The sequence below is a fragment of the Falco biarmicus genome, chromosome 6, assembly GCF_023638135.1.
Source record: "Falco biarmicus isolate bFalBia1 chromosome 6, bFalBia1.pri, whole genome shotgun sequence".
Classification (NCBI taxonomy): domain Eukaryota; kingdom Metazoa; phylum Chordata; class Aves; order Falconiformes; family Falconidae; genus Falco; species Falco biarmicus.
Window position 1 is genome coordinate 16,008,863 of NC_079293.1, and position 15,778 is coordinate 16,024,640.

At 38.2% G+C, this 15,778-nt stretch overlaps 1 protein-coding gene across 1 annotated transcript in view; it reads left to right on the forward strand.

The window, feature by feature from the left end:
* EYS (eyes shut homolog) overlaps nucleotides 1-15,778 on the forward strand; it is an 872,029-nt gene that overhangs the window by 818,380 nt on the left and 37,871 nt on the right. Inside the window, exons 42-44 of the mRNA XM_056343434.1 lie at nucleotides 1,103-1,285; nucleotides 8,586-8,752; nucleotides 8,934-9,078. Of these exons, the coding sequence (XP_056199409.1) occupies nucleotides 1,103-1,285; nucleotides 8,586-8,752; nucleotides 8,934-9,078 (495 nt within the window). The remainder of the gene's footprint in view (nucleotides 1-1,102; nucleotides 1,286-8,585; nucleotides 8,753-8,933; nucleotides 9,079-15,778) is intronic.

Here is a 15,778-nt window from a genome sequence, read left to right on the forward strand (position 1 = left end):
GTTAGAGATAGCTGCTTGAATTTTTTAAATCAAGCCCCATACCCAGTGTTTCAGGATTAAGCGTTACTCAGCTATTCTTCCTCTCCTGTTTTTCACTAAATCATACTGTCAGTATAAGCATTACATTATCTCTGCTCTGAGCATCAACTGCAACAATTGACTACAGCAGCCTGGCTACTTGGCTCCAGCAAGAAGTCCTTTGGGGCCATGTGGGTGCTTAGTACCAGTGCTCTATGGACTGTTTATCAGTACAAGTACATGTATAGATTTGATTTTATTTAGCTTTTATTTGCTTTTCTAATCCCACGGTTTTTCTCAGCATAAAATTCTGTGTCACAAAACCAGTAGGTGTTTGAATGAACCTGCAGCCTTCACAGCTTTGGAGGAAGCAGGAGTATGTAATTGGCAAAGGTATTTTTAGAAAAACCTACATACTTTGCTTGGTCAGTGCCCAGCATAAAGGAAATTTTCATTAAATTGAACCTAAATGACGGGGGGGGAGGGAAGGGTAAATAATTTGTCAGTGCTGTAAATTATACGTTTTTAGATACCCAATTCCTGAATATTCAGACAGTTCCAATAATGGAGCAAGTAATATGAACAATATACTTCATGTAGGTCATATTCACTGTGCTGCAAATTCATCCTTTTGTGATGTTGCTTTTTATTATTTCTCTACCTGTGAAGAATTATTATTCCTTAACCTCTTCAGCACATCCTTGTGGTCACTTTCACGTAGATGCATGTCAGAGATGGCATTTCCTTTAACAGGAGAATTTCTTTGTATGTTTTCTTTTGTCTGAGTTTTGAGTAAAACTTGCAGTGTGCTTCTATTTGTAACAATGTTACTAGAATCCAGAAGATGGCACTAGTTGCCAATAATTCATTTGTAAAATACGCCTATTTACAAAAGCTGAAAACTAAAGAGATTACACTCAGAGGAAAGCCAAACTATATCTATGTGTGTAAAATATTACAATATATCAAATTATTAGTATTTTTCTATTAACTTTTAAGTTCTACAACAGGCTATTAAACAGAACTTGCAAATATATATGTTAAAGAATTTGCCCTAACACTGATTTATTTTTTTTCCATCTAGCTATTAATATTAGTCAACCAAGTTTCAGTGGCACAGATGTCTTTGGCTATACCTCATTTCTGGCTTATTCTACAATCCCAAATATCACCTTCTACTATGAATTCCACTTGAAATTTCAGTTGGCAAACCACTACTCAGCTTTACAAGATAACCTGATTTTTTTCACTGGACAGAAGGGCCAAGGTAAGCTTTACTTTTATTACCTCTCCTTACAGGCTTTCAAATATTCATTAACCAAGTAGGATAAAAATATATACAGCTTTTTCTTGATTCTTTTTAGGATACAATTTCATTAGGAAGAAAATAATCTCTTTAATACTTTATTGCTTTGTAAACACACAGTAAGCAATCAAGTTCTATAGATGCTTCTTTTCATTAAGGAGAAGTATAACTGCTTCCAGTAATTAAAGTCAAAAGTTAATCTAACACTTGAGGTAGCGTATTTCTGAACAAAATAAATGGAAACCAGAAGATTAAGGTTCTCTTTTCAGTCATAAACATAAATTTCGTTATTGATTGATACAGTTTTGAGAGATGTTGCCGCAAATCTTCTTCCACTGATACTTACTTTATTGGAAAATCAATCCGTCTATCCAAGGTGCCACAGCCACCTTGCCATTTCTTCTTCCTGTGTCCTCAAATGACCTGTCACAGGAGCAGCCTTGACTTGCTGCTGTTGTCACAGTGGCTGCACTTTCATGGCCCACAGGACTGTCAATACTGAAATCCAACTCTCCTGCAGCCAGAATTGGACTCTGTGCTATTTATGTAAAATAAGACCCTAACCTGAGATCACTCAATGCAAGTTAACACAAACTAGCTATGAGTAAGTTGTGCTGCAATGTCTGTAGTGAAGTATTCAGCTTGGTCTGATTAACATAGCTGAGAAGCCGGTTATATATATCTGCTTATGATATTTGTAATAAGATTTTAGCAATAATTTAGGTATCTCTTCACAGCACCCCACTGTGGCAGGCTGGCATGGCCTCAGCATTGAAATGGGTTAAAATAGTACTACTTGTGTTCTGTCCAGCTTAGCGTTACTGTCCACACAGCACCCATGATATTGATGGAAATTGAGAAAAATTGAATGAAATGTTAATGCTGATTAAAGCAGTCAGGTTAGAAACTACTTTACACTTAACAGATCATAGGAAATGTTTTACTTATTTTTACCTTAATTGTTTCTGCAATTGGAGCGTGAGCTAACTTTCAGGCTTGGAGCTGTTCTGTGGGATGGTTAAAGCATAGGAGGGAGATTTGGTGATGTACCTTTAGATCTAAACCCATCACAGCAGGACAGTGATTTAGGTATGTAACATCTCTATTTCCACAGTAGGTGATATACCATATCTAAAACATCAGGAATTTGGTAGATACGGCCCATGACGTATGGGAACCCTACGCTTATGCTGAACAGTATCAGAAAATTAATACTTGAGGAAGATGAAAGAGGGGAGAAATTATTATTAGCATTTTTTAGATCTGAGGTCCCAAACTACTTTATCAAAAATCAGTTTTGGGGAGGCATTATGCTGTTACATGTATACCACACAAAACAACTGCCGTGCATCACATCTCTATTTGCTTTGTTAAGACATTTGATATTTTCTTACGTCTTGTTTTCTATGAAGTTACTTAAGTTCCTGTACCCTCTGGGAACTTCTCCCCCTTTCTCCCTGTGGTAGACTTCGGGAGTCAGATATTTAGTCTATCGCAATGCAAACTAAAACATGTTAACTCAGAACAGCCTGGCAGGTTATGTATCTGTGAATTGTATCTGTGAATGTATCTATAATTCAGCCTGTTACTTTTCATTTGCAAAGATCTTGTTAAATTTAGCTAGTGCAGCTCGGCTGATCAACTGTACTTCAGTGTGCCATGAGACCCTGGCACAGTACATGGACAAACATCCACAAACTCATTTAATTGATTGATCAAGTTGATTATACAAATCAGCCTGACACAAATAAGTATTAAACTACTGTGATTATATTTAAACTCAGAACTTTGCTCTGCCTCTGTGTGTGAATCAGACTTTGCTAAGTTTTTTTCCAGACCTCAGCAAAATACGGTCAGGTCTGGGTGACCCTGTTAACCGAACTATGTTCAACACTATTTTAACTGCTTCCAGGTCTTAACACCCCTCATGCCACATTTTACTCCTGCAACAGTCAACATTCACTCCCAGGCAGCTTTTCCTTTCTCTTGCTATCACATTTCGCTCCCAGGCAGTTTTTCCTTTCATTTACTAATTATTTATTGTTGTGGGTGAAGTAAATATTGTGTTTCTTTTTTGCATAGCCAAGTAGAAATGATGCATGCATTTGACATTACATAAAACATTTCCATCTAGTCATTCAGAAAGCAGCTTTCAGAAGCCAGTGGCCCCATCAATAATTTTTTATAACATTAATACATAACACTTTTATAGTACAAACACAAATAATTGTTAGAACATTCTTTACAATTACAAGAACGAACCATCACATTCAGACATGTTTCTGCAACCTTGGGAACTAAATTTCAAACTCTCACTACAGAAATTGTAGGACATGTGATCAACCAAAACCATACCAATTTGTCCAATGTCTTTACTCAGGATAGAAAAAATGCAAATATAAAATGTAGAGCACCGATGGTGCAAAATAACTTGAATATTTTTTCAGTTACAATAATCAAAAGAAAATATAGCAAAAATTGCTTAAAAATAAAAGAAACATTGCACTAAAGTTTGTTTCAAAAAAGTCTGCCTGGAGGGTGTACCCTGTAATGTCAAAGTCATTTTAAATCGTAGGTCTTGCAACTGTATTTAGCTGAACTGAACAAAAAAAAATCCTTATTGCTGTCATTTTTATTAACCACAACACTGGCATTCTGGGCTTATTATGTGGTTGTCAGGCAGAAACCTGGCTTTTTATTATTTTGCATATCATTTTTGTCATGCACACTGCTGTACAGTAGTAATGCATTTCTGCAGCCCTATGTCAAATGATGGATGGGCAGCAGAGCACCAGCTGTGGGCAAGGCTAAGAAACAATGAGGTGTTGGTAAATTACTTTGTAGCAGTTTTATTTATTTTCCCCTTATTTAAAATGGATGAGGAGACTGAGTAACCCTCGTTTTAATTATCAGAAAGCAGTATTTCTTCCCAAGTGAACTTTGCTTATCTCAGCGAGAGGAGATGCTGTTGTTCTAAGAATTTACTGAGTATCAAGCAACAATGCCCTCGCCATGAGGAATGTGAGGTTTTTCAGAGCCTGCAATCTGGCTGTAAAAAAGTATCTTTAATATTCTGTTTACATGTTCCCCTTTCTCCATTTCATCCCATTTCTCACAGTTAGCATTCTCTTGCAGTACCCTACCTAATTCCCCTCCCCCCGCCATCTCTGCCTAAACCATGGACACTGATGTCGCAGCTAACCTCTTGTGAGGTACTGCCAAACGTTGTCTAACGCAGGGATGTATAACATCTTTTTCCTCTTTCCCTCACAAAGCTTATCAATCAAAAGTCACCCTTGTTGTAGTATCTCACTTCCTACCAAACCTCTGACAGCACTCAGACTAACGGTATTCGCAATATCCCCTGGTCACAGGGGACACATCCTCTTCTTTGAGCCTGGGGGCTACGGCTGACCCCTGACTTGGCTTGGAATACTTGGAAAACATCTCCTGTTCCCACAGGCGAGGACAAAAGTTGCCACAGTCTGTACATGTACGGGGCACGTAAATGTTACTTGCAAGGTGGTGGCATTTCTGTGAAAATGTATTTCAGAAAGGGCAAAACACCCCAACAGAGAGAGCACAGGAGGGAACAAAAAAGAGTGAGAAGCAGCAGAGGGAACACAAGGTCAGAGGAGGAGGAGGAGAAGGGAAAGGAGGAAAAGGAGGACCCCCATGCCGCCTCCACAGGGGAGCAGATCATCAACACTGCAGCCCATGGAGAGCCCCATGCCAGAGCAGAGGAAAAGTGTGAGGAGGAAGAAGCAGCAGAGAGAAACCACCACATACTGATCACAGACCCCAGCCCACAGGCACTGCTTGTTGTTGGGGAAGGGAAGTCTGGAGTGAAGGAGCGAAGTTGGGCCATAAGATATGTTAAGCTTATGTAAATAGTTGTTCAGTACTTACTTTATAACTAGGAGTAATAATGTAAAAACAAAAGCAAATCTACCTGTATCACTTGCCCTGTGAATATTTAGATAGCAGTACTGCAAAAGTGTGCAGTTTTTGTCTCCTGTTTCCAAAATAAGGTTTTTCTTTAATTTTAAATCAATTGAGGCTGAATACATGCTAACTACCATTGCTTTCACACTGGAATAAACAAATCTGTCCGTTCCAAGAACTTGCAAGTATAGTTCCTTACTTAAGAAAGAAGAGGAGGGAGGTATGTATATATATAAATATTGATGTCCTCATTATCAGACAGAAAGAAAGGAAGTCTGAAAAAAGAAAGCCAGTATCATTCACTTGACTAGAATTAAATAATTTTCAGGACTTAGAAAAACGGTGAATATGAAGGTCTTCAAAATTAAAAGCACTGGTTGTTTCAAAAAGTACACATCTAAAAAGAGGAAAGTGCTGCTGAGTATGCTGTTTGCAACTCAAGCATGAGATTATTTATACATATCAAACATCTGCACTCACAAATTATTTTTAAAGGGTGTTTACTGTAGTTCTGTATTGCAGGACACTGCAATGTAGGTGTATGTGGTATGTATAAAGGTCTGCTTTTTCAACAGCTGCAGTGTTTAAATATAAGACAGTAAAAAATAATTTAAAACAGATAATTTCAAGTTTCATTTTCTGCCCTCTTGTAATAAAAAGGTACTGTGCTTGTCCCCCCCCAAAAAAATACAATCTTATTTTGAAGGATTCCTGCCAATGATAGCATATGTAGTCCTAAATGTAAAGAAATTATTTACTTGCTCTTTTCAAAAAAGTAAGTTCTAAACTGAAAGTTTAAGAAGACTTCAGAGAATTAAAACTATTCTGACCAGAGAAACTTCAGTAACAAATACTCTAGAGCTAATAACAGATACAAAAGCAAAAAAAGCAGGAATTTTGTTTCCCCCAAATCCATCTATTAGTGTATACTCTACAAAATAACCACCATTGGTTTGCATAGTTAAGATATTTAAGTCACTTAACCTACGACCTCGGAAGTGTAATATGTTGAAGCGTTTGGGATTTGATTCTATTTGCATTTATATTAGTCCAAGAAAAACTAAGTCGGTAAAATTATGTCATTGTAAGACTAATGCATAAGTAGAAATCAACCATTTTTTAATTCCTAAATATGTGGGTCAGAAATCAACAAAAAGAATGTGAATTTAAGATTGCCTTATTTCTTTGAATCATACTTGAGAGTCTGTTTTCTTTTCCATTCTTGGTATGGACAAGGAGTAAGACTGAAAAATCAAAACCAACAAAACAATTAAAAGCTGTCCTGTTTATGCAGGCTATTAATTAATATTATTTTCATCATTAGGTCGATTTTGTAGAATGCTGACACTGCTGCATTTGTTTTATGTACTTCATTTCCAAGAAAGCTTTTTAAAAATTCAGACAGCATTTTAAATAACACTTTATCTTTAAAGTGCCTCCCCTAGTTTTACAGGCCAAATCATGTAAGTACATTTTGACACTGCTGAAAATAGAAACTTTGGTAACCATTTAAAAAAAATTATATTTTCAGTTTGGAGGCCCTTCAGTTGTAATGTTCCAGTGTAACTGAAGGCAATGGGCTTTCATTCAGTAATGAACAAATCATTGTAATGAAAATGAACAGTGTGTGTGTTCTGTTGAACTGAATGCAACTGTACGTTTTCTACCAAGGCTCTGTATCCAAATTCTTTGCAATAAGCTTTTATTTTTATATATATTCACATTGAATCAAAGTAGTAACTGTAGAGAAAAATCAAACTTCTGTAGAGAAAAATCAAAGTACTGTTCCCTGCCCCCCTTCCTGCATTGCTAATGCAGCATATTCATTTACAGCCTATGAGATAAGGGGAATATGGCAGGTTTGGTTGTGAAACACCAGTATGCAGAACTTCAGTGCAGGGATGAGATACGTATCATTGCTTCCTGTGAGGAAAAGCCCACTTTTATCTTCCGCAAGTGAAGCAAATTCCCCATGTACTTGGAGCAGGAGCATCAAGACACGCATTTGAAATGAGGGCTGCCATATGACCCTGCAAGGACTAGTAGGAAGAAACCTTCCCTAAAAGAAATACAAAATGAGATCGCCTTATTAAAACTTATTAAGAAAACATCAAATAAAACAGTTTACAGGCATGAGATTGAGCACTGAATTGCTTGAATTCACAGGAGAGTTGTAAAAAGACATTGATGGCTTTGATTTTCAATTCAGGACATCCTAATCCAAGACAGAACATTCTTCCTGTTTACCATTGTTTGTATCCCAGTTCTTTTACCATTCTATGAGCATGTGCAAAGGAAAGTGTGGGGTTTGTAAATAGAAACAAATTGGTTATGTTTTCTCTAACTAATGATAGTTCCAATCTTGTCTATATGAGAAGAGGGACTGAATTTGCTTCAAAGATACCAGTGTAAAAATCCGTTTACTTGGATGACCAGAAATGGGTCCAGGAATTGAATTCTTACTCACAGGCTTTATGTCAGTCTTCAAACCTTTCAAATGAGATTTTATAGTATAGTACCTGAAAAGCACAGACTACATTTATAGCATGTAGTTCTAAATATAAATAAATAAAACTATTTACTGCAAATTTGCAAATGAATGAACTGAAAGTCATTCCTAACCTGAAAGTTTAAGAAGACTTCAGAGAATTAAAGCGTACGGCTCTTCTGACCAGGGAAACTTCAATAACAAATACACTGTCCCTAATCGGGGCAGCTGCAATAAAGTCTCCAGGCACTCTTGGGTCAAGGGCAGCTTACTGAGCTTGACAGAAGCTGCTAGAACTTCTTCAGGCCCATATCCCTGTTGCTCCCCATACCTCACAGCAGCAGGTACCCTCAAGTTTTGAGGTTGTTAAAGTACCTACCATGAAAGCTGAAAGCATACTGGAATAGAATTAAGTCATAGGCTATTCTCCCATGCAACCTGGAATTTCAATTTTCCTTTTTTAGAGATTTTGGAGAAAGTTGAAAATTTATTCATGTGGGAGAGAGAAAGAACAGCAATGACTGCTAAATCCACCAGGCTCAACAGGTTTTGTGGATGTCACTAACCTACTCCAGTGTGAAAAAGAATTTTCTTCAAAAAGCCTATAAATATGTTCAAAATCTCTGCAGTTTCTGTTTTAAATTCACAAAAGTATTGAAAATAGTATTACAAGTCAAACAGAGAATATTAAAAATACACACAAAGATTAAAACCTTCCTCGCTAAAATTTTCCTAAACTGATATATTTTCAGTGGATTTGGAGAGTATTTTATGCATCAGTATTACTAAATCCTGGAATAAGTAGTTACTCTATTTTTGTCTTTTCAGGTTTGAATGGAGATGATTTCTTGGAGTTAGGCCTACGTAATGGCAGAGTAGTATATAGCTACAATCTAGGTTCTGGCGTGGCAACAATCATTAGTAAACCACTTGATCTGACACTCAGTATTCATGTCATCCGTCTTGGCAGATATCTCCAAAAAGGCTGGCTGAAGGTAAAAAATTATTTCCTTTAGAAAGGATAGCTTTTAGATGAAAATTCTCTTTTTTTACATTTTATAAGGGAAGTTTAGAAATCACTTTTGTTTCTCTGCTAAGTTTGGATGATTTTCTCATTAGTAGTTCCTGAAGAAGTTAAATTCTTTGTTGTGACAAATAAAAATGTTTCATTGAAAGGTGGATGATCAGAAGAATAAAACTGTCACTTCCCCTGGGAGACTTGTTGGACTCAATGTCTTCAGTCAGTTTTACTTAGGAGGCTATCGTGAGTATACTCCAGAACTCCTACCAAAGGGATCCAGATTTAAGAACAGCTTTCAAGGTAAAGATTATACTATTTTCATTTCCTTTTAAAGTATGTGTTAGATTGTTTCAGTTGCCTATGAAATAACGATGTAAAATCTCTGTCTTACAAGAAAGCAAACTTGGATCTCCTTGGCTGAGCTTTCTGTGGCTTTTTCATTATGTCACTATGATAACTAAGAAATAGGATACAAAGAAAGTCTTCGCTAAATATTTTTAATACTTTAAGTTTCCAATAAAAATAGATATTTGCCATGATACCATTTCTTCTTATCTGTCCCTGTTCTACAGCATTGCTTCAAAAGGACTTTCTTTCTATGCAGTGAAGTAGTTTATGTTCTTCTGCCAGATAGCTCTGATCATTGTCCCTGGCAGTGCTGGTTTGGGTAATAGTTTTCATGCTGAAAACATGCTGAAAAAATCACGATGGATTCCCAATTTTTTTTTCCTGATATCATGATCTTGGTCTCTAGACAGGACCTAAGTAATTCCTGTTAGGAGTATTTGAGCTATTTTTCTAACAGATAATAATTCCTACCTCAAAACTGGTTATTTGAAGCTCCGTGGAAATCTTAATTACACTCCTACCAGATCAACAGTGAAACAAAGAATTTGTTCATGATGCTTCTTTATTTGCATTCCTTACTTCCATAGAAGTAATGTGCTCAATATTTATGAGGTAGACTTCAATATGAGGTAAAACCAATGTTTTAAGCACTAGAAAGCCTTTCAAATGAAAAGAAAACATTTTGTCATAGCCAGCAAAGTTTGAGTTCTCAGTTATAAAATTGGGGGCACATTTAGAAAGGCAAGCATAGCAATAAAATTCATTTTCATACACTCCTACACTCGATTTCCACTAAGACCATGTAACTGCCTCTTTTCCAGCTGCTTCCTTACTTTTTCTTCTTACACAGAGACTTCCTCAAAATCAATTTCTTATCCTATAATCAACTTTTCTCTCAGAAAGTCATATGAATTAACATTTCATCTCTCTCCACCTTTTCAGAAAGTATGGATTGTATAGTTAGACTTTCCATAGCTTCTTAACAGGTTCAAATTGGCCTATCATAAAACATAACATCTATGCCAGTATTTTAATAGTGTCAATATTTATGAAGTACTTCTGGCTTTTTTTTATAGACATGTTAATATTAGGGGTGACCAACAGGAGTCTCTGGTGCTTCACTTTAACTACAAACCTTTTGCCAGTTTTACAGGTTCCTCATGTTGCAACTGTATTACAATGACCAAATTTCTACAAATGCAGGATTAATATTCTTCTTCCCCCCAAAAAAAGTCAAAGTTCATGTACTGTTAGCATACTATTTCTTGATTTTTCTTACTGTTTAAAAAGAAGTCTCTACCTCAAAATTTTGTCAAATGTGTAGCACATGGACAGTTTTCTCTTTGTTCCTATCATTCACAGTTTTATGTCTACTGTATTTGCTAATTGATTCCATGCTCCAGTTCCCAGCATCAGCTTGTTTCTGTTCTCCAGAGCATACTGACTTTCAAGGAAGCTACGCTTCCCTATGACATTTTCTTATGTAGTCAGCATCTCATTTGTTCTTCTAGCTCAGAAATACCCCCAGTTTCAGCTCTCAGGATCCTCGGGGTCAGAAATAAACCTCCATAGCCCTTCTCCAGAGTGGGAACTGCAATACCACCAATATAAAAGAAAGTTTTGAATCTTCTTACTACAGCCAAACTGCAGCTATAGGGACCTCACAGAAAAACTCTGGAAATGACAGTCAAGATAAATTTATTTAGCACATACTTAATTAAGATCCTCAGACTTTGGAAAGCTGCTGTTGGCTGCTTTTAAAGACATGGTTTATTAAAAGCATTTTACTTCTAATACCAGAGTGTACCCCTCATTTTATAAGCAATCACTATTGGATCGAGAAACACGGAAGTCAGCTTTGCTACTGAAGGTTGACTGTCCTCAGTGTCAGCGTGCAATCATTTAGGATTTTTACCCTTTTTCAGACCATTTCCTCCCTTACCTGCATGCCTTTAGCAGTTGTTCAAGTAATTTTCGGGGGGGGGGAGGAAACTGGGAAATTTAAATTTAGGAAAATTGGGCATTAGCACCTACAGTTTCTTTCAATAGGCTGAGTAATGTTTGATGGTACCTTGAGCAATTTAGAAAACTTCCTTCAGACTTTGTGAGAAGCAGAAGAAACTAGTTAAGGTAGAGCTCACATGAAGCAGCCAAGTTCATGTGGACTCTGAGGCATCTGAACTTTGAGCTTCATCTGAATTTGTAGCTTATTGAGGGCTTAGAGCCTTTTGTGAATGGGAACATGGTAGGATATTTTACTGAAGTGTCTGGGGTTTCTTCATTGTCCTATAACAGTGTAATTAAGGAAGCTCTGAGAGTTTTCTGAGGTGTGTAGCAGAGCATACTGTAGCTGCTCTAAATAATCAATGTGGGGTTTAGGTAGCTGTAAGTCTTGTGGCCAAAGAGACTCAGTTTGCTCATTATGGATAATCTGAAGTGGAGTATAAAACCAACTCTCGTGCTCAGGTCTGCACAATGCAACACTATGACTCACCTACATAAAATGAGATAGAGAATTATTTGGAAAAAGCCAGAAGTTGCAGCTGAATTTCGAGACCTCGCATCTCCTGAGACAGTGAGAGAAAAAACTGGTGTAAGGGGGAGGGAAAGAGGGAAAGTTCTTGCATTTCATGCCGTGTGCTACCATGATGGCAGGATGCAGTCTCTAGCCATAGAAGCAATTGATGGAGAGCCAGGGCTTGCATCTAGAAATAAATGAAGAGCAGAGAGGGAGGAGCAACTGATTCTTCCTGTGGCCCTGTTCATAAATAGGATGAAGAATGGCTATAGAAGCAATCTGTTGTTTGACAGCAAATAGTATTAAATGGAGGAATAAAAAGGCAAAAGAAGCTCTTACCATAAAGCTGAACTGTTGAGGAACCTCTTTCATGCTGAAAAAGTCACCTTTTCACATAAATAATTCTCACAGAATCACAGAATGGGCAGGGTTGAAAGGGACCTCTGGAGATCATCTAAACCATGCTAAAGCATGTTCACCTAAAGCAGGATGCACAGAGTTGCATCCAGGTGGGTTTTGAATGTCTCCAGAGAAGGAGACTCCACAGCCCCTCTGGGCAGCCTGTGCCAGTGCTCTGTCAGCCTCAAAGTAAAGAGGTTCTTCCTCATATTCAAAAGGAACTTCTTGTGTTTCACCTAGTGCCTGTTGCCCCTTCTCTGGTTGCTGTGCGCTACTGATAAAAGCCTGGTCCCATCCTCTTGACACCCTATTTGTAGACATTGATCAGATCCCCTCTCAGTCTTCTCCCAGCTAAGCAGGCCCAGCTCTCTCAGCCTTTCCTCATAAGGGAGATGCTCCAGTCCCCTCATCATCTTTGTAGCCCTCCACTGGGCCCTTTCCAGCAGCTCCCTGTCTCTCTTGAACTGGGGAGCCCAGCACTGGACACAGCACCCCAGATGTGGCCTCACCAGGGCAGAGCAGAGCAGGGGAGGATCACCTCCCTCCACCTGCTGGCCACGCTGTCCCTAATGCCCCCCAGGATCCCACTGACCTTCTTGGCCACCAGGGCACACTGCTGGCTCATGGTCACCTTGCTGTCCACCAGAACTCCCAGGTCCTTCTCTGCAGAGCTGCCTTCCAGCAGGCCGGCCCCAGCCTGTACTGGTGCATGGGGCTATTCCTGCCCAGGGGCAGGACCCTACAGTTGCCTTTGTTGAACTTCATGAGGTCCCTCTCCGCCCAGCTCCCCAGCTTGTCCAGGTCTCGCTGAATGGCAGCGCAGCCTTCTGGGGTCTCAGCCACTGCTCCCAGTTCTGTATCACCAGCAACATGCTGAGGGCACACTCTGCCCCTTCATCCAGGGCACTGAAGAATAAGTTGAACAGGACATGACCCAGTACTGACCCCTGGGGAACACCGTGAGCTACAGGCCTCCAGCTAGAGTCTGTGCTGCTGATCACAGCCCTCTGAGCTCTGCCATTCAGCCAGTTCCCAATCCATCTCACTGTCCTCTCGTCTCACCCACACTTCCTGAGCTTACCTATGAGGGTGTTATGGGAGACAGTGTCAAAAGCCTTGCTGAGGTCAAGGTAGACAACATCCACTGCTCTCCCCTCACCTACCCAGTCAGTCATTCCATTATAGAAGGCTATCAGGATTTCACATTTTGCAAAGAAGTAAATAAAATTCCAGCTCCTGCAGTCACTTTTTCAAATAAAGTAAACCCAGAACTCAGATGCATTCCAAATAGACACAAATATAGCCTTGTGATCTAAGTTTATGTTCATAACAAGATAGAATACATTGCAAGCTTGCCTGGGCAAAGACTACTTTTCTTTATGTTCCTGCATCACAGATGTCACAGAAGGAAAGTGACTTCTGAAGTCATTTTTAATCAGCGTTGCCTCTTGCATCACAATTTGATATGACTCATATCATACCACCTCTGGGTGTTTGCGTCAGAGCTCAGAGCAGCACTGGGTAGTCATTGTGGGAACCATCTCTTTTAGACAAACACCCCACTACTCACAGCAGTCAATCAAAACAAGGGAAAAGGAAAGCACTTTAGGAGAGGCAGCATTTTAGAAATGTTTAAATTCAGTTCCGCATTCAGGTAGACCACAGTTTATCTGTGTATTTATTTCTGTCAATACTCTTGCCTGCTTTTGTATTTTTCAGTCATATTAGTACCAAGTGCTAACAAGCAGGTAAGGGAGAATAGTGGGAAATTTTGGAAAAAAATCTTTGTATAATAAGGATATATCAGGAAAAAAAAATAAAGCTGAGTAATGAAGTGATATTTTTTATCATAATCTCTGCAGTTTCCTTAATCCATTCTTGGTGGCTCTTTGGTGGTATGTGAACTTTGCTTGACTGGGGTGAAAGCTATAAATCAGATTGAGAGTAAGAAAAAGTCATTGACAGAAAGCTCTAAGTGTGGTCTAACGAGTCGCTAGAGAAAAGATTACCAACAAGAAGGTACTATATCCTCTGTAAATGCACGCTCTTGTTACATCTGATTTCAGCTTACATCAAACTGATTTTCAGGATCAAACCAAGTTAACTCACAAATTCAGAAACTTGTTTGAGTTCCTCTTGCACACTTGGCTGTGTCAAAACCTCTCCACTATTCAGAATAGTTGGCAGCCTTTCCTTAAGAGGCCCAGAACTGGCAGAGCAAAGGGAATTCAGGTCAGAAAGAAGGCGCATTCATCAGCCGATCCCTCTGCAGAAGGTTGTATAGTACTTGCTACAACAGGCTCAAATTGCTGTTCTGAGTCCTTCACCTGCATCCCACTAACTAAGAATTAGAAGAAATAAGAAAATTAAATGAAAAAATCAGTGGAACTCATCAATCTGGGCCAAAATACTCTTGTACTTACTATATGCTTTGTTTACAAGTGCTCAAGAACTGTTGCTAACCTAGATGTTCTACTGGTGCTGTTAAACTAGTCATCAACACAAATGTGAGTTTATTTTCCATGACGACCTTACCAATTCTTGGGTACTCACTGTGCTTTCCATTATTTACACAGAGCTCTGAGCTGCTTTTTTTAGCACTCCAGCAAGACTCAGGAGAACAGAACATGCTTTATCTGCTACTGATAAACAGATGAAATGTTAGTTAGGATTTATCGAGCATACATTGGCCTAAAACCAACTCTGTTAAAAGCAAAGAAGCATTAATATGAAGATTGCAAATAATCATCAAACTAGATTATCTTTAAATTGCTTAATATGAGTTTTTGACTTACCAGTTTTATGTCAATATAAACAGAACTACAAAATGTATAATATGGAAAAACCTGTCTATGAAAACTACTTTTACTATAATTTTTCTAACTGTAGGTAAAATAGTTATCTTGCTATAAATATTACTTACATTTTGTTCAAAATAAATTACATGACCGTAACAAAAATTCACAATTGGACATTCATTGTGTCTTTCAGATGGAAGGTTTTTTCTCCTGTGATTTCAGTGAATCATGCAAAACTCATATTAAGTGATTTTTTTAAAAACAGTGTGATGACTGCTTGCAGCTTTCATAACATAGCCTTTTCTTGCCTTTAATATTAAGGAGAGAGCCCCTGGCATTCACTACTGAATACCTACTATTCTCATGATTTCAAGCATTACAGGTATTCACCATATCTCAGCTAAATTGTATAAATCAGGTTTGGAAAGGTATGAGCATTTCCAGATACTTTATTTATTGTACTGGTTTAAATAAAGTGGTTTAAAACCTGTTTTCTGCTTTAAAATTGTATATATTTATGTATAGATCTGGATGACATTTCAAAAGTGCTTAAGGCTACCTTTAAATGTGATTTTAAATCACTTGGATGTTCAGGTATATTTTGAAAAGTTACTTAGGGTTTGATCAAAAAAGATACGCTATATGGCACAATCTTCAGCTTTGCAGTACATAAATAAGCATGTGGATCTGGAAATGTGATTAAGAAATACTGATGAATTAAATTAGATGCATAAGATTAACTATTGTGTGCAGTCACTAGAAAGAACAGACTCTCCAAAGGGGCAATCCCCAGAAAGCCCACAGGCTAAATAAGAGTAGCTTGGAGGTAGCAAGTAGGGAATATCTCTGCTTCACTCTGAAGCTTTGGCTCCTCTCTTCACTTGGGATACCAACGTCTTAGCAAATTAAAAGAATGTCACGGCATAGATCCAGGCAC